Below are 25,320 nucleotides of genomic sequence, written 5' to 3'. Positions count from 1 at the left end.
TGGAAGTTGCGAATAGCTAAGTGCTTGCCTAAAATCACTCATTGTGTACCTTGAGAATAGATTTTCACATTTTTCGATATAATGAAGGACAAGCATTTGTTCCAGCCCATTAACACGTGCTTCAAAAAATGCTAATCAATGCAATACAGACCTTCTGTGCTGGAAAATAAAACAGAGATTTCTGATGCACATTTGAGCAGACAGCAACCAATGGCACAGAAGAGCGGAGACTGCCACTCCCTTCGAGCAATAAATGAATACTACCTGAGAAGAACATTTCAATTTTCAACACCCCATCTGACTAAGATCAGCTGCAAGAATCGATGAGGGAAGAGAGGGCCGACAACTGGAAGCATGTGCCAATGTATTTTTGCAGTGGTCAGCTGGCGTGACACTATGCCCTGACCGGCCTTGTTGCTGACCAGCCTGTTACCTGAAAGTTCTTGTTGCTCCCTGAAGTGGCACCTAGAATTTCTTTAATGGGGTTTCTCTTACTCGTGCCCAGAAATGAAGCCAAGAACTGGCTAGAATATCGCTGAAATTACCTAAAAATGCAGCGCCAAACGAGTGAAGGTAGAGATGAGTCGTCGCAAGTTCGCATTTAATAACCTTTGAACTTCCAGGTAAGCTACACTGTTAAAACAGCGTGGTGGTCAGCTTTTTATGTCACGAAGTTCACAAATAACACAAATTTAGGAAAAGACACATCAGAAAACATGTTTTCTGTTTTCTTCGTTCCATTTTGTTTTAAACTTTTTTTTTAATGTGGAAGGCCCCATAGCAGGTTTATTTTTTTCTCTTATTAGCGCATATTGCGCACTATGTTCTTACAAACGAGTAATATTTCTACCTTTTTGAGCGAAGGTGAATTAGTGAAAGCGAACCGGTTTAGCGCTCGCGGACAGCTTCACGAAACCATTGCAATATGGTCTCTCTCCCGCGGCACTCTGGCTAGCTTAGTGAAAACACGTCGTAACGTCTCGTTTAGCAAGTGTACTTGAGCTATCCACTGATACACTGAGCATCGAGCACAAGCAAGAGTGGTTTTCACGCTTCTTCAGTATGTGGCTCTGTTACGACATTTGCTGCGGCTCCCTGGAGTGGCAGCAAATGGCGTGGGGAGCTGTGGAGTTTCCCCTTCTATCTATTTTTGCTCCTACAATCATGTAAATGCAGTAGATCTATTGAGTATTGTCAAGCCGCTGAAAAACAGCTTTTACTGCAGACTCTTTGGCTACAACGTACAGTAATGATGGCGACACTGTATTTGGGCATTTTCCCAAGAACTAACCAAGGAGCTCCTTTTACGCTTGTTTCATCAACAGTGCTTCGCAGCAGCAAGAGAGAGAGGTACGCACGTGCTTATTCTCCTGCTCCCGCCAACGGGCCAGTTCTTTCGAGGCTAGCTCTTCGGGGGTCATGCGCACCAGTCTGTCAGGAGCAATCTTGCCCCGAAGGATCTTGCGAAAGAGGCCCTGGTTGCGGCTGTCCTTGATGTTGAACACCAGGCTACGGTACTTGGACTTGTAGCGCGTGCCTGTGTCCCGGAACACCTTGAACAGCTCCTCCTCAATGCGGAGCGCCATGCGGCGCACCTCGTCACCCGACAGTGACAGGTCCGAGGCCTCCTTGCACCTGGTACACACACGACACGACACCTCGATCACTTAACACCGACAGCAGCAAAAAACAGGGCACAAGAAGAACCCTCAGCAAGCTACACACCCTCTTCATGCAGACCCTGAAAACAATCTTTTCAACGAATGTGTAGTGCATTCACAGATGCACTTGTACTTGGAATGTGTAACGGAGCTTTGCATCAATTCTCACAGTGGAGAAATTTTTACTGAAGGAAGAGTCACCCTGATGAAAGTTTTGAAAATGAGCATTCATCGTACCTTTGGATCAAACCTTGCAGTTGCCTCTTTCAAACATTGGCACTAACGGCTTGAAACTTTTAAGCTTTCCTTGTGGAGTAAAACCCTGTTTGTTAATAAGTACCCGAGTAAAATGTAGCATAACTATATTAGAACAGTTAGTGATACTAAAGTTCTTTATATGTTACCTTTAGGTAGCATATACCATAAGTCTAATGTCACAACTCTAGGGATGCACAACTCTGGTACCTTTAGGTAGCAGAGTTGTGCATCTGTTTGCTAAAAATTACTAGCAACCATGCAGTGCAGAGAAGCTGATGTGCAGGCCAATTAAACTTCTGTTGCAGCTGTAGCAAACTAGTTCGACAAAAGGGCTCCTTCAGGGCCACCACTACCCCCTATACATAACTCCCTAAACATCCACTGTCACTGCAGCGAAGTGTGCCTTTCTACTCCCATGGCACAGAAAGGAGATATTTCTTGTTTCATTGCTGGCCACTAACTTGCCAGGCAAGTTACCGTCAATAATTGTTACCCGCAAAAGACTGCGACTTCGCGGCACAGCTGTGGTTACTAGCTGGACCTATGCGCAACTCTGGTTTCATAGGCAGGGGTGGAACAGGGTACATGGGTTTGGGAGCAGTCCTCGGAAAAGGTAAAAGTGCCTTTTGTAGGAGGCTTGGAGCATCCAGAGAGACATTTTGAAGGAGGCTTAGAGCAACCAGAAAGGCTTTTCGAGCAAGTGTGCAGCAGTCAGAAAGAATGTTCAGAGCAAGTGTAGCCCCGTTACACAGCACTTGTAGAGCAGCATTTGTCTAATGCTCTATTTTTCAAACACCACTTAAGCTAAATTATACAATAGCCTTATTACAATAGTCATCACTCTTAAAGGACATCTACCGTATTTATTTGAATCTAGGCCATAGTTTCTTTCACACTTCTTTGTATTAATCCCCAGAGTCGGCTCAGATTCCAAGATTTTGAAAAACGCGCCATTTTTCATTGAGGAAAGTGGTGCATGATTAGCCCCATCTAGATGGTATTGTAGCCATAGTAGCCAAGCCAACACATGGCTTAAGTCTGTGTACAGTGTAGTAAAATGCAGTGTGCTCACTGAAGGGCGGAGAGTGACACACTTCGTGTCGTCATCAAAGCATTTCGACGGGTTGGAAGGCGCGGCTGTATTGCGCGAAAGAAAGGTTACGCCACGTGTGCAAATTTTCTGCTTGTTGTGAAATAAATTGCATGGTTGTGAAGGCTGGGTGATGTTTTAAGCAGCTAGTGAATGGATGAATGCTGGTCCACAGAGCCACTGCGGTAACAAGGCGTGTAATTTTTTTTGTATCTACTAATAGTTTTTTTTTTTTGTATCTACTAATCGATACGATGTTCAATGCTATTTCGCCACTGTAGCGATAACAGCAACTCCACTCCCGCCTTTCGAGCCCCACTATGCAAAGGGAAACAATGCCTTATTTTCCAATTCTTTTTTTTTTTTTTTGCCCGCATACGAGAGGGTCTAACTGGAATTTACTGAATGCTTTTTTCGCATATAACTCATGGGTGGAATCACTTGGCTTTGTGATAAATATATCCGCATCGTAATCTTGAACTTTTTAATTATACATATAGATCATATAAGGTTATCAAGAAAGGTTGGACTCATAGGCAAATGTGGTACTTACGAATCTAATGAAAAAATATCTATGCATAGTTATCATGACTACATAACAAGTATTATATATCACATGCGTCCCTATATTTGTACTACACCACAGAAATAAATTCCACCAGTTCTTAAGCAACGTGAATAGAACAGGGAACTAAGAAACACGCGACAGCATCTAAGTGCTCACAAATTGATTTTATTTGCAGAATGTCGTGTTTATGTATGTGCAAATGCTTGCTATATCACAGTACAAATTAATAATGCAGGAATAATTGTCACTAGTGGTCATAGAGTAAACGGATGCAACAAACGTGAATAAGCATCTGCTACTCGATCACAAAATTAAAAAAAAAAAAAGATGCAAGAAATATTTAATGTAATTCCAAAGCCTATCAGCACAGCCAAAAGCCGAAACTCTGTTACTGCGATTTTGATAAAAACTATCAATGCACACACAATAAAAAATCTATGCATATAAGGTTCAAAGCGAGCATCAAATATAAAATAACGAAAACGAAAAACAGGGTGAAACAGTGAGACAACCCACACAAAACCACCCAAAAAAGCAAATTTTACGTCATTTAATATGACTGTTCACGTAGTTATCAGCCAAAAGTTGAAGTACAGAAAGGCCAATCTCAAAATGCTTTACTAATAAATTTTTTGATCTATACCAAAGCATGATTATGGCTTTGCAGTCACTGCCCCTGTGCTTCTTTTCATGTTTTCCTTTGCTTTTTTTATTCGTATTTTACACTGCGGTCCCTCCCAGATGGGTCCAGCTCTTTTTGTCTTGAAACACTGCCCAGAAAATTTCTCTGCACGTACACGGCATGCTTTGCGTGAGCAACCACCAGAGGCTGCAAAAATGTACCCTTCCCGTCCAGATGTAGTAGCAGACTGTTTTTGAGACAGTTGCAATTTGCGGATAGACAGAGATGCCGATCCTTCCGAGAAACATACACAAGCGCAGCAAAGCGGCACATGTGGTACCAACAAAGGTCCTTCAAATGTATGAAAGGCGTAACAAGCCCTGCAGCTGGGCACATTCGAATAAAAACAGCAGCTTAATCTGCTTGGGCATGTTTAAAGATAAAAAAAATAATGAAGTTAAAGACCTGAATGTAAACATTCGACAGAAGTCTGTCTGGTTGGGTATGAAACTGGGAGATTATTTAGACTCCAACCAAAAGTTTTGAAGAAACCCGACGTTTCAAAATCGACTTGGTTCCTTCTTCAGGGATGACAGTCACCCCTGAGGAAGGAACCAAGTCGGTTTCGAAACGTCGGGTTTCTTCAAAACTTTTGGTTGGTGTTTAAATCATCTCCCAGTTAAAGACCCCTTGTACTATATAGGTATACATACAATTTTTACTTCTTGAATCATTGTGAATGCCCTCTACCCACCTCCGACCCCGCGTTTAATAACCCTGGAACTGCAGCGTAACCAGCGACACTCTAGGTATGTGCAAACACATTTCACACAGCGCCAAAGAAGTTTCAGGGGAAACGGGCAGCAGCCCCTTTGGTGAGCGCCCGATCTGTCGACGCGGGGAGGGCCATGTCGGCGCAGCACAGGAATAGGGCAGTAATACCAGTGCCTCATTCTAGTACACTGTAGTCGGTGCTTAAGTACACACATAAGGCCGCCATTTTGATCGCTGTGGCGAGTGTTGAGGCAAGCAGTTCGTGATTTCCAGTCGCAATTCGAGTGGTTCGTGTGTGGCGTAGCTCAATGGCACCAAACAGGCAATGTCATTATAATGCCGCTAGTGTCATTATAGTGTCATTACAGCAGGGTAGGACTTTTGAGTGGACGAAAACAAATGTGCATCACTAGAGAGGCTGCTGCTGCAGCGTGGAATGGCATCCCAGGAACTTTGATAGTGCACTTTTTTGACTAGTGCGGTATATCTAATGCACTTGATGGCACCGAGGCGCATACACTGTTTGAAGACAGTGACAAAGAAGTCAGCGCCGAGTCGGAATGAGCACGGTATCGGCAAGCGCGGCATCTTTCATGATGCAAACTAGAAGCAGAGGAAAAAAAAACTGACACAATTACGCACAGAACAGGACTCGGCGCTGTCTGTTTCTTAAGTTATTTGCTTCATGAACCAACTGCTTTGTTTCATCTTTATGTTTAATAAATGTTACTTATTTGTGAACGCTGTCTTTACCGTTTCGATCGGCCTAAAGCTGAGGTAAAGTTTTTTTGTTTTCCCCCTGCGGTGTCTCGAATAGGCAAGCGCCACACTCTTGGAGTGAACGGACACAGCAGACGCAGTCGGAATGAACCAAAACAACACACATTTATTTAAATACTTTTTGAATGCTGATATCATCAGCCGAATAATTATACACCATCAACTGTGCTCAACACGTTAAAACAGCCTTACACAAAATCACACCACACTAACAACATGACAAACAAGGCGGTGTCGCCAACACCTGACTCAGCACAAGGGCCCCCCGGCAGACGGCCCGCAGTGCCCTGCACCAGGATCCCACTGCGAGAGACAACCATTCGCGCCAAACACCACCAGTCAAAAGAGCCTCGCTCGATATCTCGTGCCCCACGAAGGCTTGCCGTCAGGGGTCACCGCAAGCGCTACAGATCTAACGCCGACCGAGTGGGGATTTGCAGCCAAAGCCTCAAGCTAATAACGTGCTGTTTTCTAGGTGAGTGTGTAGCTACTTGCTTGCCCTTGCTGAACTTCTAACTGGCTGCATATCCCCCAATTGCACACTGTCTATGTATGACTAAGTATGGGTATTGATTTGTGCACTTACCGCGCCCGCATCGGCTGTTTCACCCAGCCGAGAAAAAATACGGGATCATGTAATCTTTTGTGGCTCCGTCCGTGTTCATTAGGTCGCCGTCACTTGCTGGGTGGACGCCTAGTGCTTGTGTTTTTTTCGCTTGCTCATTTGCTCATTTGTGCGGGCGACGTTGAGCGTAATCCAGGTCCTGACAAGGTTGACCAAGTGGTGGCACTGGTAAAGGAATTCACTGCTTCAAATGAACGTTTTCAAAAGGAAGTGACGAACAAGCTAAAAGACATTCACACTACTGTAACAGACCTCAAAAGGCGGCTCTCCAAAATAGAGGAGCGTCTTGAGAGCGTTGACAACTTAAGTGAAAGAGTCAAGGCTGTCGGCTCTGTTGTGCAAGAGTCTCAGGAACAGTTGAAAACCATTGAGCAAAAACAGACCCATCAAGCCAACCTTGTTGTAGATGACCTGAACAATCGAATGAGGCGCAATAATCTCGTGTTCAAGGGTGTTCCTGAGCAAGCCGCTGAAAAATGGAGCGATACAGAAAAACTCATTCATGAATTCGTCACGGAAAACTTGGGAATTCAACCAGGTGAAATTGAGCGAGCCCATCGGGTCGGGCAACGCAAACCCGATCGCACTCGACCTGTTGTTGTCAAATTCCTAAACTTCAAGGACAAAAGCAATATTCTGAAAAATGCGTTCAAGCTGAAAGACCTGGCAACCCCGCGAGTGTGGATCGAGGAGGATTTTTCACCTCGTGTGCAGCTAATTAGAAAAACGCTTCGTGATTTCGCGCGTGCGAAGCGACAGAAAAATGAGAAGTATAAGTTGCAGTTTGACAAGCTTATAATGGGCAACGTAATTTTCACCGTCGATTCCTCGAGCAATAAAGTGGTCCCCATCCCGAGACAAGACGCTCCCGCGATTTATGAATGACGCCCCATGGAAACCGAAGTTAAAAAGCTATCTATTATTATAGCTAATTTTAGAAGTATTTTTCGAAAACAAGATCACCTTTGTGCGTTTGTCGAATCCTGCTCGGCAGACATCATAGTGGGAACTGAAACATGGCTGACAAGTGACGTGTGTAACCATGAATTGTCTTTTACTAAAAACTTTATCCTGTTTCGAAAGGACAGAACGGAAACACGAGGAGGTGGTGTTATGATTGCAGTAAAAAAAGAACTTCAAGCGCGTCTGCTTGATACGGGTTCCTGTATTGAAATTTTGTGGGTATTGGTCCAGCTTTCATGTGTAACTTGTGCCGTTGGGGTTTGTTACCGTCCGCCTGACTCAAAAGAAACCTTCGTTAATTGCCTAAACGAATCATTGAGCCTCGTATATGACAGATTTCCTGGCTCTCCTGTGATTCTCGCGGGCGACTTTAACTATCCTGGAATAAACTGGCGGACGGGCACAGCCGATAGCGGCGCAAGGATAGCTGAATGTAAGGACTTTCTTGACGTGATTTCGTCTTACGGTTTAAGCCAAATAGTTTCTATGCCAACACGGGGGGATGCTATCTTGGATCTTGTGCTTACCACCGAACCGTCAAACATGTCTGTTAATGTGTTAGACTGCATCAGTGACCATAATGTCATCCATTGTGAATTCGAGTTAACGCGTAAAGAAAGCGTGAATGAAAAGAAAACAATTTATGATTACGCACGTGCAGATGTTGAAATGATCTATAGCGAACTCTCGTCCTTTTGCGTAGAATTTTTCAACGGCATGCAGCATCGCGACAGCAATGAGAACTGGATGATCGTCTGTCACAAGCTAATCGAACTCAAAGAAAAATACATTCCAAAAATACACATATCTGTGTCTACAGGGAGCGCTTGGTTTACCTCCCACGTGAAGCGATGCATTAACAAGAAGAAGCGCTTTTATTCAAGAGCTAAAACCTTGCAATCTGACGATGCCTGGAAGGCTTATCGCGAACAGTCGCAGTTATGCAAAACCGAAATTGAGGCAGCAAAAGACAAATTTTTCAACCATGACATCTCCAACATGTTAACTGTCAACACAAAAAAATTCTGGAAAGTAATAAACCCCAAGCCGTCGTCTTCATGTTTCATATCGATAATGCAAGGCAACGAGTTCCTCCCGCCCTCTGAAGTCGCTACTGCGTTCAATTCCTTCTTTTGTTCTGTTTTTTCTCGTGAGCTTCCTATTACCGACAATATTCACCTCGGCTCCGTTACCTCCATCATGGAGGACATCGTGATCACTGAAAAGGGAATCGAAGCTGCTATTGATCGTCTTTCTAGCAGCTCTGCTCCTGGTCCAGATGGTATTTGTCCTAAACTGCTAAAGTTAACTAAACCTGTTATTTCTCCCATTTTTGCATGCCTTTTCCAGCAATCGATTCAGTCAGGATGCGTTCCTGACGGATGGAAAGTTTCTAAAATAGTGCCAATTTTTAAATCCGGAGACCCGTCATCTGTCACCAACTACAGACCAATCTCGCTGACCAGTATACCATGTAAATTATTAGAGCATATCATATCATCGGCAATCATGAAGTACCTAACAAAGCACAACCATCTTTTCAGCAACCAGCACGGCTTTCAACAGGGTCGCTCCTGCGAGACGCAGTTATTCGAGCTGGTCTCTGACATTTACGAAGCTGTTAATGACTCATCGCAAATAGATGCCATATTTATCGACTTCGCCAAGGCGTTCGATAAGGTTGCTCATAACCGTTTATTACAAAAACTTCGCTATTTTAATATACATAGTCAGGTTGTGAATTGGATAAGGAATTTCTTAACCGACAGGTACCAATTTGTAACTGCCAATAAATTTTCTTCCTCACGATCACTGGTCAAGTCAGGGGTGCCTCAGGGCTGTGTATTGGGGCCTATTTTATTCCTGTTGTATGTAAATGACATCAGCAATAGCATTTCATCTACAGTTCGATTATTCGCAGATGACTGCGTAATTTATAGACGAATAACTACCACCTCTGATAGTGACGCTTTGCAATCTGACCTTGCGAAAATTGCAGATTGGTGTGAACAGTGGCAAATGGAGATAAATACTTCGAAAACTAAGGCTGTAGCCTTCACTAGAGTGTCTAATCCTAAGCTTACTCATTATTTGATAAATGACTCAGTCATCGCGCGTGCGCATACAATAAAATACTTGGGAGTTCATTTATCTTCTAACATTTCATGGAGTGACCACATCGAAGCAATCTGTAGCAGTGCATGCAAAACTCTTGGTTTTATCAGGCGTAACCTTTATTTGGCAAACAAGTCTACTAAATTATTGGCCTATGCGACGTTGGTTCGCGCAAAACTAGAATATGCATCTTTTATTTGGAACCCGCACCAGTCTTATCTCATCAACAAACTCGAAGCAATTCAAAATAAAGCAACCCGCTTCATTACCAAAGATTATTCACGAACATCAAGCATAACTAACCTAAAAAAATCTCTGAATCTAAGCACCCTAGAGAATAGAAGAATCATAGCACTTCTATCTCATTTCCACAAACTTTATCACTCATCATCATCGTTCTGCGTACGCCACATCACGGCCGCCCATCGTATCTTTCCGCGCCTGGATCACCCCTTTAAAGTACAACCCGTTTTTGCTCGAACAAACTTCTTAAGTAAATCCCCCCTCTTTCTCGCAATATATCACTGGAACAAGCTACCTGCCGACGTCGTTTCTTCCCAAAATCATGAAGATTTCATGAATAAACTTAAAAGTTATTTTAATGAAAGTTAATATTGTTCCTGTGCATATCTGTTTTGTTGTAATTGTTGTCGTTGTTCTTGTACGCGGTATTTCAATGAACGTGAATTATCCTTTCTTTGCATCCTTTTGTTGTTTTGAACACTGCGAAAATTTTCCTTAGAGTTTTGTTGTCCTTTTTTTTTTTTTTTTTTTTTTTTTTTTAGTACTTTCTTTATTTTTCCACGTAGCATCTCTGTACTGTTAAGTAATAATATCTCTACATATGTATGTGCATATTTATATCAATCGTTTGTATTTGTTATTCAAATTATACACTGTAATTGTAACAGCTTTATTGTGCTACAACTCCCCTATGTAATGCCTACCCAGGCCTTTAGGGTACTTGAATAAAAAAAAAAAAAAAAACCATCATGATGATAGTGGTGATCAACGCTCGCGAACACGCCTCCTACTGTTCAATAGTTGTGACCCCAAAATACATCCTCTGTGCGACAACCCATGTCCCTACAATAATGACAACCCATGTCCCTACAACAACATTACACGGGGTGTCAGCACCCCTACATCTCTCCTGCCTTAATTCAAACCATATCCCCCCCACCCAAAAAAAGAAATATGCCACAAAAGCTCTAACAAAACATGACAACCTCTAGCCCTACATCTCTCCTACCTCAATTCAAACCATATCACGAAAAAAAAAAAAGAAATACACTACACAAGCTTTAACAAAACATGACAACCTATGTCCCTACATAATGTCCGTGCGCCACGACACAGCCGCCGATCGACACTGCCACCAGGGGTCACCGCCAGCGCTACAGATCTAACCATCATGATGATAGTGGTGATCAACGCTCGCAAACACAATTCCACCTACCGCTCAATAGTTGTGACCCCGAAATACATCTGCACGAGAAACGTGCACCACGCGGCGCAAACAACTTTACAGGGGGTGTCAGCACCACTACATATTTTTTACCTTAATTCAAACCATATCCCGAAAAGAAAAGAAATACGCTACACAAGCTATAACAAAACATGACAACCCATGTCCCTACATAATGTCCGTGCGCCACGACACTGCCGCACTGTCCGGCTTGCCGACTTCACCTCAGTACTGGTCCCCCAACAGCAACTCTGCGGTCGGCGCGACGAACCATCACTCGAACCATCACTCATCACTGGTTGTGACTTGCACTCACGAGGGCGCCAGACTGCAGACAGTTGCGCAGGTCCCAGGCATGTCCATCGCTCAACCTCACTACCGCATTCCTGGCCAGCAGTGCTGGCGGTGTGCAGAAGACATCCAGCCGTGGGTTACATCACTCCCGCTGTGTACATTTCAAACACTCGAAAGAACAATACAGTAGGGCAAAGGGAAGGGAGCTTTAAGCTCCTCGCCCACGTCGTTCGATGGTCAGTACTGCTAGCTAACACATCGGTGGCGGCCAAGTTGCCCATCAAAATAAAACAAAGGTTACTTGTCCTAATTCGTGCATCGGAAGATAAAAAAAAAAGTGAGAAAAGCAGAGTACAACACCTCAACGCCACGATCCACCTAGTTGTGCCACGTGCGACAGGCGGCTGCGCAGAGCCTTAGGCCTAATGAGTCGTTCGACAACAACCAGCATCCACCCAGCACCCAGCCTAGGCGCAGAAGAGGCCGCCGCAAGCAGACATCCACTCTGTAGGTGGCCCTATTGTCGCCGCACACAGCAGCTTACCGAGCGGTCTGCATCCACTGCCCCAGACGGTGTCACGACGCCCCAGCGTCGATCGGCAAGACAAGACAGCAACGACGCCCGGCTCTCCGAGGCCAAAAACATAGAAGTTATTAGCAGAAAATCGGAACACCCACAAGGCTTCCGTACTCACTCGCTTCGGGCTTGGCCTACAATCCACGTGCTTTAAGCTTTTTTCATTGCTCACCCCAGGATGCAGACCACATGGCTCTGGTAACAACTCATGTTCTTGTACCAAGAATAACAACAACAACAAAAGAAAAACTACTTGCGAGCAGAAAAAAAACACTCATTGTGCCGACAAGTTCAACCACGTTACAAACAATTTCCTCGCTCTCAACAAAGCACACCGCCGACGCTAAAACCACATGTCTCTCCAGGCCTACTCTTCCCCGGCTCAAACAAAAGCTTGTACCGAACCGCGACCACTGTTGTTCGATGCTCCAAGAGCCCCACGTTCGGCAGCCAGTGTGGGGTCTCAAAGTGGCGAACACCACGCTCTTGGAGTGAATGGACACAGCAGGCACAGTCGGAACAAACCAAAACACACATTTAGTTAATGACTTTTTGAACAACAATATTGTCAGCCAATAGTATAGTAGTAGTAGTATGTTTATTTACAGAAAGGCAGAGAGGTCGGCCTGAGCGATAGTTTGCTCTAGCCTGCTACTCTACACTGGGGGAAGGGAAAGGGGAAAAGAAAGATTAATGGATGACGATGGTGAGATAGAGAGGTGAGTATGTAGTGTTCTTTCTAGCTGAGACACATTTTATAGCCGCGCACATAGTCCAGTTGTTTCTAAAAAGGTAATAACTGCTCTTGTGACCGCAGTTGCACTGTTGGTGTCTGGCCAAGGGCCCAACATGGTCTCATCAGTTAATGACCTACTGCGATATTGTTCAGTAGAAGAAATCAGTGTTTGTCGTTCACGTGCGTATGCTGGGCAGACACAAAATATGTGCTCAAGTGTTTCTGGCACATCACAGTGTTCACAATTAGGACCGGTGTCACTGCGACCGATGATATGTGCGTAACGTCTAGTGTACGCTACACCAAGACGAATGCGGTGGATCATACTTGTGAGTTGCCGTTTCAATTTAGGAGGCATGCAGAACCTCATTTCCGGGTCCCATTTGTGAAGTCGCTGGTGTCGCCGTACCGGTTTGGTCCAGTGCTGAAGTGTGTAGCTGCGCATCACGCAGCGAAGCAGGGCGTTCGTGTCAGCTCGTGACAAAAAATTATACACCCTTAATTGTGCTCAACATGCCAAAACAGCCTTACACAAAATTACAGAACACTCAACAACATGACAAACAAGGGGGTGTCGCCAACGCCTGACTCCCCACAAAAGCCCCCGGCAGACAGACCAGGGTGTCGTACACCGGGTCCCACTGCGAGAGACAACCATCCGCGCCAAATGCCACCAGCCAGAAAAGCCTCGCTCTATAGGTGGATAGCAAAATTGTGGCTCACGCAATAGATTGTGGGCTACAGCACCTGTCTGCATCGACTTCCTGTTCGAGATGTCGTGCCGCTGTACGGGCATTTTTGCCAGTGCCATCGTTTTCTCCGTGTTCCACTCAGCACTTGCAGTGCCCTTTTCTCAGAAATTGCTGCACAATACTTTGGAGAGCTATATAGTTTAGTTTAATAACAAATGCAGTCACTAGAAGATAGTTATGATTGTGCAAGCAGTGATTACTTCATTTAAGCGCCATGCACCTCTGGACACATGCTTGTTGTTTTACTGCAGAGGGCGTTATATGCATTTTTTGTCACACACAATGATTTTCTAGACATCATAGCATCACAATATACCCGTCTATTTGTTTTTTATGCTGCTTACCCATAAATTTATTTATTTGCTTTTGTGTTACAGAGACACCATCCAAGGTTCCATATAGTCAACTGCTTTTTACTCAGAAAATGAAATGTGCTCATAGTTTTCCGAGTTTTATTTTACGCCTTTCCATTTTCCTATACGTTAGATCACATTCCATCACACACTCCCACGTTGTGTTTAAATATATCCAAAATTTTCCGCACATAATGCAGCCTATTGGCACTTCCCGCTTGCAAGTCTGACACAATAAAGACGCCATACCATGCTGCTCCTTTTATGTCCCACAATACCATTAACAGAGTGGCTGTTTTGTCCTGTGAGGCTTTATGCACTGAGCGGTTTCCATAAATCTGACAGAGTATGCGTACTTCTGATTTCATTGAATGTATGTTGACATTCGGAAGCATGTGCCCATAAGTACGTGTGAGTGATGTTGAAGTGGTCATTGTTTGTGCTCGAAAATATTAACCCGTAAGTACGTGTGAGTGATGTTGAAGTGGTCATTGTTTGTGCTCGAAAATATTAACCTCTTATAACCTGTTCTCGCGATTTCGCATCATACCGGTTTCAAGCTGCACTACCAGAAGAAAACACCTGTAGGCGCCACTGCTGTGCTTAGAGGTAATCTACAGATGTCTGGCAACATATAGAAAAAGCAGCGCCATCTACCCTCTATTCAGTAAATAGCTGACAGCTGCCATTTCTCCCGTTGATGCCGACGCACAACATTCCTCAGTGTCCATCCATTGACATCCGTCTCCTTTCAAGGTATGTAAATGTTTCGAATCTAAAAAAATGTTGTGTAGTGGACACTTGGTTGACTAACGCAGGGAGATCGCGTAATTTGTTTTTGAAGATTAGTTGTGTTTTCAATCGCGCGTCGCTTTGCGCGTTTTCGCATCATCAGGCTCTGGCGTTCCGATTTGTGCACAAGTTCATCTTCCTTGGGATATGGTCAAAGAAGTAGTAATTCTTTTTCCCAGTTATAATGCTTTTCGTCAGTGATTTATTTCTGAAGGTTAGAATTTTAGATTGGTATTTTTTTTCAATCACACGTGTCTTTGTCGCATTTTCGCATCAAGTTGTAGCGACCCTGTTTGCGCACAACTACATCTTCCTTGGGTTATGGTCAAAGACCGTGTAATTAGTTTTTTTTTTCAGTTATTCAATGCTCTTCATCTATGATGGACTACAGAAGATTCTACGGTATCAGGGTTCCACCCGTTGAAGACAGCGAAGATAGCTGCCTCAGCCACAGCGACTCCGATTACAGCCCTGACACAGAAGACGCTGCCCGAGCAGATCAATCTGGGCAGTCTTCGAGTGACACAGGTATGCAACCTTGACTTTTTTTTTGCCTGGCACATTCACAAGCTCTTGTGGAATGTGAACCACGTGATGCGCTTTCTTGTTCCGGAAATTTAGACCACCTGGGGTTCTTTAACGTGCACCCAAATCTGAGCACACGGGCCTACGACATTTCCGCCTCTATCGGAAATGCAGCCGCCGCAGCCGGGTTTTGAACCAGCGACCTGCGGGTCAGCAGCCGTAGCCACTAGACCACTGCGGCGGGGTCATCTTTGCTTTTTTTTTTCATGCCAAGGTTGTATGCTTCTCCAATGTAGTATGCCAACGTTGCAATGGTTTCATTTTCTTTTTCTTTTTTTTTTTTGCAGATGACGAAGATGCAACAGAAGAGCCGTCCACGTCAAGTGCAAGAAGTTTCCTGTGAAAGTGAGTGAATCATGCGCGGACATGCCAACCTTAATGGGAAGACAGTCTTCCAGACCCTCCAGATGAGCCGAAAGCACCCATTGAGTACTTCCGTATTTTTTTGACGACAAGCTCCTTCCCGAGATTAGAGACCAGTCCAATCTCTATGCAGTGCACAAGGATGCCAACAAAGCATTACGCCTAACATGTGCTGAACTAGAGCAGTTTCTCGGTGCCACAATGTACATGTCCATATACAGGCTTCCACGATCAGACATGTACTGGAGCCGCGAGATGAGAGTAGAAAAAGTGGCAGAAGTTGTGTTACGTGACAGGTGGCAAACCATAAAGAGCAACCTTCATTTCAACAACAACGATCTCTTACAAGCGAATGCTGGAAATGACAGGCTCTTCAAAATTCGACCACTGATTGACAATCTGCTTCCCAAATTTCAAATCCTTCCAAAGCCACAGATGCTGGTGGTCGACGAGCAAATTGTGCCGTTCAAAAGCCGTTCATCTCTCAAGCAATATGTCCCTAGCAAGCCTCACAAATGGGGCTACAAGATTTTTGTACTTTGTGACACCCATGGACTTGTCTACGACTTCTCCATTTACACAGGGAACATCCGCCCCGTTCCTGGTTTACCTGACCTTGGAGCGAGCTCTAATGTTGTGCTTGAGCTTTCGGGCTCCATCCCAGAGAACAAGAACTACTTGTTGTTTTTTGACAACTGGTTCACATCCATAGAACTGCTTGTAAGTTTGCATCAGCGCGGTATTCCAGCCTTGGGAACTGCGCGGGCAAACAGGATTTCTGGATGCCGACTGCCCAGTGATGCAGAAATGAAGAAGGACGGAAGAGGAAGCCACGTGGAGCGGGAGGCTACTGTTGATGGGGTTGAAGTCCGAGTTGTGAAGTGGTACGACAGCCGAGGAGTGAATATAGCCAGCACATTCGGGAGTGCCGAGCCCCTAGGAAGCTACCAGCGGTACGACCACAAGAAGAAAGAAAGGTGCGAAATTCAGCAGCCTGCTATTGTGAAGACATACAACACCTTTATGGGTGGAGTAGACCTCCTAGATAGGCTCATGGCATACTACAGAATTTTTCTGAAGTAAAAAAAATTCTATCCGAGATTTTTTTTTTTCATTTTGTTGATATAGCTGTTGTGAACAGCTGGCTTCTCTACCGAAGGGATTGTGATGCTCTAGCAATCGCCAAAAAAGAGCAACTAGATCTTTTAGCATTCAAGGCTTCTCTAGCCAGCTGCCTCTGTAATGAGAACAAGGGAATGATGAAGAACAGGGGCCGGCCGTCTCTTTCTGTGGAAGCAGAGCTTGAGAGGAAGAAAAGAAGAGGCCCAACAGCTCCAACACCTCATGCTCAAGTCCGTCATGACAATGTTGGCCACTGGCCTGAAGTGTCGCAGCAACGACAACGATGCAAAATACCTGGCTGCAAAGGCCAACCTCTTTCTTTCTGCGCAAAGTGCAAAAATCATCTTTGTATAAATCAAAGCTAAAAATGTTTCATTTGTTTTCACAAGAACTGACCTACAAGTGTTCTGAGCTCAAAGAAATGAGCTCTGAAGTATGTTCGAAAATAAACATTTTCTGATCCATTACGACCTGTTGTCGCGTTTTCGCGACATAGCCGTAACTTTTTTCCTAATACCCCTACATGTATAAAAGTTGTTGTGTAACTTCTTCATAATCAGACCATAAAAAGCCACAGCGAAAGGAATTTTTTTACGTCGTGCACTAAATTCAGGCTAGAAGAGGTTAAATTAAGGGGGCACTGTTAAAGATTACTGCATGAATGAAAGCAGAATCGCATGCTGCGTTCGAAACCTGTTTTTTATCGTTGTTTCCATTTGCCCGTTTCCACTTCTCGCTTCGTTCTCAGAAATGCGCAAAATGTTGTCTATTCATGCACAAATAAAGAAAAAGAAGAATAAGAACATATTCACTGAACAAGCGGCTACAAATGCATTGCAGAATTGCACGTCTTCCCTTCTGTTACACTGCGCAGCAGGCACCTTGAAGCGACGAAGGGATATGCCTCGAATCGAAAGTACCATAGCAGACGGCGTGCCATTTTGCTATTCACCTATTCTCTCGTGCCCCACCAAGGCTTGCCGCCAGGGTTCACCGCCAGTGCTACTCTTCTAACCATGATGATAGTGATGGTCATCGCTCGCGAACATGCCACCTACTGTTCAATAGTTGCGACCACGAAATACGTCTTCTGCGAAAGACATTTGCGCCACGCAGCGCAAACAACTTTACAGGAGGTGTCAGCACCCCAACACCCTCGAGGTTTGAATTTCGGGAGGTTGACTTAGAATTGGGGTCACCCTAGACTCGAACAAATACGTTACTGTCGCTGTTGCTGTTGTGTCCTGGAATAAAGTCCAAATTGATAACACTACCTCCATGCATTGTATGTTGTACCTGTGGGTTAAAAGCACATGAGTGGGGAAAGTAAACGCGGCTGAAGCTAAAATATGTCACCCGTAGGGCGAATGCGATATCATCACTCTGCTTAAGAGGCTTGCGTTGAAGCAGAGAGAAAACAACCCGCCTGGTTGAAGATGCGAGGGGGAGGGGTAGAGTGGAGGGCGTATCGCTTCAGCAGCAACTGAGCAGTACTGTTTTCACGGCCTGGTCGCGATCGCTGGTGTGCGTGCTAGCTTGGCAGCCATCAGCGGGCGGCATGCCTAATGTTCTATGTGCTCTGCTCTCATTGTGAAGAGACAGTGCACGAAGTGTTGCTCAACCTGGAGTGGCCGTACTCCCTACACTAACGAGTTACGTAAGATCGGCTCCAAAATTCGTAGCTACCACATGCATTGCTGCACCCTTGCGATTAAACAGTTACTTTTTTTTTTAACGTACAACTACCCATTTTTTTATACCTGAAAGTGCGAGCATCCGCTATCGGGCCAATAAGAGCTGCATAATGAAGCACAGCAGCAAAATGAGTGAGAAAATGCGAATGCACTCGATAAGCACCCGTGTCTGCTTAGTCGTTCGGAGACACTGTCCCTGTTTTTTCAGTGCACCTTTATTTTTTCCTTTTTTAACGCTGCCGTCTAGTGAAGCAGTAAATGGGATAGGAACAAATTGTAATGTTAGATCAAGTAAGACTAGTAGCTAACTTTTTTGTATCTGATATCGCGTAACTCTACAAGACGCCGGTATAAGAAAATACCACCATGCCACATAGATAGATATATGGGGTTTAATGTCCTAAAACCACCATATGATTATGAGAGACATTGTAGTGGACTCCGGAAATTTTGACCACCGGGGTTCTTTAACGTGCACCGACCATGCTACAGAGAGCTCATCCCTGGTTCTTTGCACAGTCTCTTCACGTTAAGAACGCAGCATGTGGATTGGTTTACGAGACATTCGCGCTGATGCTTGCCAAGCAAGCATGCAAACGCCAGCGATCATGACCATGCACTCAGAGTCCAAGTTCACAAAAGCTGCTCAAACGACCACAGCCTTGACGAAACCACAAAAGTTTTGAAGAAACTAAGAACACAATGTTTCAGCCACGTTTTTGACTACGGGGCTTCATGGCTGTTCCACCTTGCAGCTAAATTCAGGTACTGTGGTGCAGTACAAACGTGATAAACGAGTTTGGCGGGCGATTCGGCGCAGATAAACATAGGGAGCATATACAGTAGCTCTAACTGACACCAATTTTCGAAGCTGACTTTGCTCTGACATTCACATTTCCTGATACAGGCACAGCTATGAGCAAGTGTGAAGCAAAGTAAGAACTGATAAGATATTTTATTTTAACATTAAAGTTGACTTTAGCTTAGTGCACCTAGTGACACTGACACTAGTTTGACATAAGGCAACAGTATAAATTCTGATGACTACATTCATCAGTATTGCTAGTAGCACTGACGCTGTGTACCAAAATGAAAAATGGCCACACGTGTATCCCCAACAAAGCCTTGAAGCACAGTGGCCATAGAAACGTCACTATATCTCGTGTGAGCATGTGATGAGAAGCTCACACCATGTCATGACATCCAAATGTAGTAGGTACAAAAACTAAACTTTTCAAAACATGGTGAATTTAATTCTTTTGGGTGTACTTACCAGTAAATGTTCTAGGTCTTCCACTTTATGTAAAAAATTACAACAGAGGTTTTTTGTGCAATTAGCCATTAAGCAGTATTTCCTAATGTGTACCACCACTTTCAACAAAAATATAAATATAATGCCACAGGAAATGCTGTCTGAAAACACCACTACAAGGCCTTTAGCCTAAATCAAATTGGGACCACACAAACCAATCAACCAGCTCAGCCAGTGGTTCTCAGCCATTGATGTGTCTGGGACCCCTTGTGGACTGGTGGAAGTGATGGGGGACACCTTGCAGGGGCGAAGACGAAGGGGGGGGGGGGGGGGGGGGTACGTAGGTAAATTAACACAACTGGAGTGTGAAACAGGTGCCTTTAATTAGGTTTGCGCGAATAGTGAGTTTTAGGTTCAAAACAAATTCGAAGCGTATAGCTAATTTGGTCGAATAATTTTGAATCGAATATGAATGTACATATGACAGACAAAAAAAAAAAAAATGGGCATATTTATCATAACCAACCTAACTAACCAGCACAGTATAATTCTATATTGAAATAAGGCCTCTATACAAATGTCTTTTTTTTTTTTTTCGTTCACAGGAACTCGAAACAAATTTGAGTAGTAGCTGGATACTAGTTCCGGTAGGATGCAAGTGATAACTTGTAAAATGGGTACCATTTTAAATTGTATTATACTTAGAGCATATATAAGTTGTCATAACAAGCTTTTAAGCTTAATAAATCAATGAATTGATTTGAGGGTAACATGTTCATTTAAAGGGGCCCTGCAACACTCTTTAAAGTAGCCGTGGAGCCAGTAAAGAAGCTTGTTGCGTTGCAAATTTACCGCCACAAAGTTTTTACTAGCAGTCAAGTACGAGCGGCGGAGTTCCAAAAATTGGTCGCATGCTGCAATTTAATTATCTCTTTTCGTCCAGACGAAATAGCTGGAAGCTAAGCTGGGAGGAATGGCAATGCGAAAGAAAATTCGTCACACACACATCATGATCTTGAGCACCTCTTTTTTTTTTTGAATATGTGGCTTTTCAGTGTGATCGCACCCACACGCCTGGACACGTCGCGGCCTCCCGCTGCGGCTCCAGTGAGGACCGAGCGCACCATGTTAAATCAGCCAATGGCTGATGCTATAGCTGTGACGAGTGATTTTTGAGCTTGCAGTGTCATTTGCTAAGAGAAGAGAGCAATTTTCAGCTGGTTTTGAGAATTTAAACTGAATCGCAGGTCACGTGCTGCGCCATAATATTTGCTCTCATGTTCTCGGAAGCCTCGACTACCGATCGGGAGCGTTTTCTGACTATGCTCAAAAAGTGTTGCAGGGCCCCTTTAAATTTGCAGTGGGGCTTCACGGTGAAGCGGATTTCTTCTGGATGGGTGCTTTCACGGCTTAGCACTCTGACCCGGCAGAAAAACTACCTTTACAAGCCATTACATGTGGAATAATTAATATAGGCCTATTCGTTCGTTGCAAATACTTCAAAATTTTCAATAATTTAAGTTTAAATCAAAGCGAATACTCTACTATTTGTTTGAATATTATTATTAGAACATTCGCACTAGCCTACCTTTTATTGCTACCAAAAAACATTAAATAAACCTACCACATCACTTCATTTTGGATAGTTCATCAATGCGTGGCATAGTCATGCTTAAAGAAAAATGTGGGTGAGGGTTTCGCGGATCATAGAAATGATTCGTGAACCGCCTAGGGTCCGTGGACCCCCATTTCAGAAGGTATGCCAGCAGAAAGACGCCTCGGACGCAGTGGTAGTGAAGGATTCAGCCGGCAGCGCAAATGCGAGACACGTTAGGGCATGCCAACTCGCTGCTGCTGCACTTTCTTTTACTTTCAGTGTTCTCGGCAACCGTAATCCAAACCACGCTCTTGATGAACGCGTCCTTGTCAAGGCTATGAGCTTTAACAAGCTGCACAGGTCGTTCGCGATTGGGACTACACGATCCATCACCAACGCCTTTACAGCTGGTTGTTTACATAGCGTGGTTTGAGCGCTAGAGCAGCCGGTGTAGCCAAAGCCGTGAAGAAAAATGGACTATAGCTTGGCGGGAAAATTGGTCTTGAAACGATTTTTTTTTTTCCGTCGGCCTAGCGGCGTATTTTTCCGGTCATTAAAGCAAGAAAAATGCGGCAAGCTTTGCGACATTCACTCCCTTCGAGGCCGAGAACGAACGGGCCTTTCACCCATGGACAAGCTGCATTGCACTGCTTGCGTGCAGTGGTCAATTGGAAATTCGTATCATCTGTGGTGGCTGGGGAAACCGTTCTTTTAACACTGAAAAACAGCATATTTTATATAATGTAATCCATCCAAAACAACTTTAAAATTTGCATCATCATGAAATTCGCATCAACCGTACTTTGCCATCGAGATTCTACTGTATATGTGTTCATTCATTCCTGCTAGTTTGAAAAATTGGTAGCTAACTGCATAGTGCATTTTGCAAGTTTACTGTGGCAGTATTTTTTTTACAAGCTCTGCACTTGACTATACACGAGTGTGGGTTACTCCAGCAGTGGCAAGCTGCTTTATTATCTGCACCAATAAATGGCTAAATAATTAAATGTGAGCAGTAATCTAACAACAGCACTACACCATACATACTGCCAGGCGATACTTCTGTGTTCATTGCTGCCCAGATTACATTTTCATGCTTCTCTGGTGCTTAGACGAACACCTTATTATAACAAAGTCACATATAACATGGTATATAAACACAGGGTGCCCCAGGTATCTTTAGCTAGATTTTAAAATATGTCGGCCCATGCAATTACGACGTAACCAAATGCATGTTGCTGACCGTTGCCTGGAGTTAGGCTATTTTTTCGTGTTCTAAAACACTGTTTAATTAACTAACTTTCAAAGGAACGAAGATGGATAAAAAATTTCAATGAGAAAGTTGTAGACTGTTTGCAAAACGTTCGGTTAAACAGTTTCGAACTTTATATCTGCTATTAGTGTTTTTCTGCTAGCTACAAATACCCGCGAATACAAAAAATACCATGTGACAAACCACCTGATGCCCGATTCTAGTGCTCCCCAATGCTCCGCGTACAGACAATACGCTTCCCTCGCAGGAATTCATGACAGCGATAAGCAGTCACAGCGGTTATCGTTTTTGAAGTCGATAGAAAAACGTGTTCACCGCAAACCCACCACTATCGTTGCGGCCTTGTTGAGACAGCAAAATAAGGCAAATGCTATGGTCGTTCGGACGCGAAATCATCTTGCGCACTGGTGCATGAGCTGGTTTGTCACGTGGTATTTTTTTTGTTTTTTTGTGGGCATTTGTAGTTAGCAAAAATACACTAATAATTACCAGATATAAATAAAGTTCAAAACTGTCTAACTGGACGATTTGCAAACAGATATACATCTTCTTCATTGAAAGTTTTTATCCATTTTCAGTTCTTCAGAAGTTAGTCAATTGAACAGATCTAATTAATCAATGTTTTAGAACACAAAAAATAGTCTGACTAACTCCAGGCAATGGACTAACTCCAGGCAATCGTCAGCAACATGCATTTTGTTGCGTTGTAATTGTGTGTGTCAGCATATTTTTAAAATTTAGCTAAAGATAGCAGCGGCAACCTGCATACAGTAAAAGCTCGTTAATTTGACACCCGTTAATTAGGAAATTCAGATAATTCGGGCGGCTCTATTGGTCCCGGCCAAAGTGCATGTTAATCTATGGGACCAAACCTTCGTTATTTCGTCGGAATTTAGCACCGCACCGCTTTATTCGGACAAATGCCGACGGCTGCTGCTACACAAAAGTGTGATAAAGCAGCGCTGGCACTACTGGAGTGAAACCGAAACCTGAGTGGCATCGCCATCATCATCAACTAGTGGGGGCGATTGCAGCGTCACCGAACGTCGGCGTCTTCTTCTCCACTCAGCGCCTCCGACGCCATTTTCCTTTGTGTTGTCGTGTCGGAACCATCTCTTCTTGCGGAGTTTTCTTTTTCTTCCATTGTGACCGTATTTGCATGCCACCACCATCGTGCACTACAGTGATGGCAACGGCGAAAAAGCGGCAGAACTACGACGCGAAGAACTTGGCGACTAAAGTGGAAATTTTGGAAGCACTGAAAAACGACGAATCGCGACAGCAGGTTATGACCAAGTACAACGTGAAGCGGAGCACGTTGGGAACGTACGTGAAAAATGAACAACTGATTCAACAAGCCTTCGAAAGCGAGAAGTTTCATGCCTCTAGAAAGCGGTTGCGAACCGCAGCTCATCCCCAGCTCGAAGAAGCTTTGCTCCGGTGGATTACTGACTGTCGCAACGCGCATCTGCCTTTGAGCAGACCTCTCATCATGGCGGAAGGTGAGAAGTTTGTTGCAATGATAAAGATTGAATCGTTCAAAGCGTCAGAAGGGTGGTTTGCGAGGTTTCGAGAGAGACACGAAGTTGTCTTCAGGAGTGTGTGCGGCGAAAAGGCCAGTGTTGACGAAAGCGTGACCACCGAGCGGAGAAATGTGAAGCTGCTGGAGCAGATCGCCGCATATGAACCACGTGACGTGTTCAATGCAGATGAAACTGCTCTATTTTTCAGAGCTCTGCCCGACAAGACGGTGACTTTCAAAGGGGACGCTTGCATTGGTGGCAAGAAGTGCAAGCAAAGGATAACTGTGCTTCTTGCCGCCAATATGACTGGCACGGAGCGGTTGCCACTACTTTTCGTTGGGAAGGCGCTTAAGCCACGTTGTTTTAAGAACGTCAAAAGCCTTTTTCTCGAGTACACAGCGAACAGGAAAGCATGGATGACATCGGACATTTTTCGCGGCTGGCTGCAGCAGTTGGACCAGCACTTCACGTCGAAGGACTGCAAGATAATTATGGTTGTTGACAACTGCAGTGCCCATAACTCTACAGTCGAACTGAGGAGCATCAAAGTAGTTTTTTTTGCCGCCCAACACTACGTCTGCTCTTCAGCCGATGGACCAGGGTATCATTCACTATGTGAAGTCGAAGTACCGCAAGCACATGCTAGAGCGAATGATCCTATGCTAAGAAGCTGGAAAGCTGTATCAAGTGGACTTACTCTGCCCAGTGCACATCATCGCCCACGTGTGGAAAAACACTCCGCCGCCAACTGTTTTCGGCACAGCGGTTTTGTGAGGCCCGAGCATGCAGCAGTGGCTGACGATGGCATCGAGGAGGTGTCAGCCGAGTCCACCGACGATGACTGCCCGACTTTCGATGCTGTCCTTCCCACAGATGTGACCCTTCAGGACAACATCGCGACTGATCATGGTGTCGCCACGAGTGGTCTCTTGACCGATCAAGAGATTATTAATGATGTCACGGGCGCCCATGAAGACCACGATTCCGACGAAGAATCATGCGAAGAGATACAGCCGCGACCTCATCGCACCTCACGGGAAGTCTCGGAGGTGCTGTTAATATTAGAGGACGCTTGCCTGAATACTCCCGACAGCTTGCGTGCTGTTGGCCAATTGAAACATTTAAGAAAAATTGTGCTGTCAGCCGGAATCTGCGCGAAAACGCAGACGACAATTACAAAATACTTCAACAAATAAAGGTATGCTTCTGCAGCTTGATTTTAAATGTTGTTTTCCCTGTTCATTCGTTAATTCGGCATTCGGTTAATTCGGACAGTTTTTCCAGTCCCGTGAAATCCGAATTAACGAGCTTTTACTGTATTTGTCTTACTGTATCTATGAGAAAGCTACTCTTCACTTACTTTTTATAACCAATATTCGTTATACATCTACGTTTGTAATATTGAGGTACGAGTTCACCTTTAAAGGCATAATAGCAATTACAGGTTGTGTGGTCCCTACATTTAGTGAAAAGGCAGAAGATC

The 25,320-nt window shown here is 44.3% G+C and overlaps 1 protein-coding gene across 4 annotated transcripts in view; it reads right to left on the bottom strand.

The window, feature by feature from the left end:
• The window catches only part of pps (protein partner of snf), a 385,339-nt gene that overhangs the window by 158,935 nt on the left and 201,084 nt on the right, over positions 1–25,320 (bottom strand). For all 4 annotated transcript variants that reach the window (XM_075886389.1, XM_075886390.1, XM_075886391.1 and 1 more), the window contains one exon: positions 1,359–1,635. In XM_075886389.1, coding sequence (XP_075742504.1) covers positions 1,359–1,635 — 277 coding nt within the window. The remainder of the gene's footprint in view (positions 1–1,358; positions 1,636–25,320) is intronic.

This window comes from Rhipicephalus microplus, chromosome 2 (assembly GCF_043290135.1).
Source record: "Rhipicephalus microplus isolate Deutch F79 chromosome 2, USDA_Rmic, whole genome shotgun sequence".
Taxonomy (NCBI): Eukaryota; Metazoa; Arthropoda; class Arachnida; order Ixodida; family Ixodidae; genus Rhipicephalus; species Rhipicephalus microplus.
Note: the sequence above shows the minus strand (reverse complement) of the source record. Positions and strands in the feature narration are given on the sequence as shown.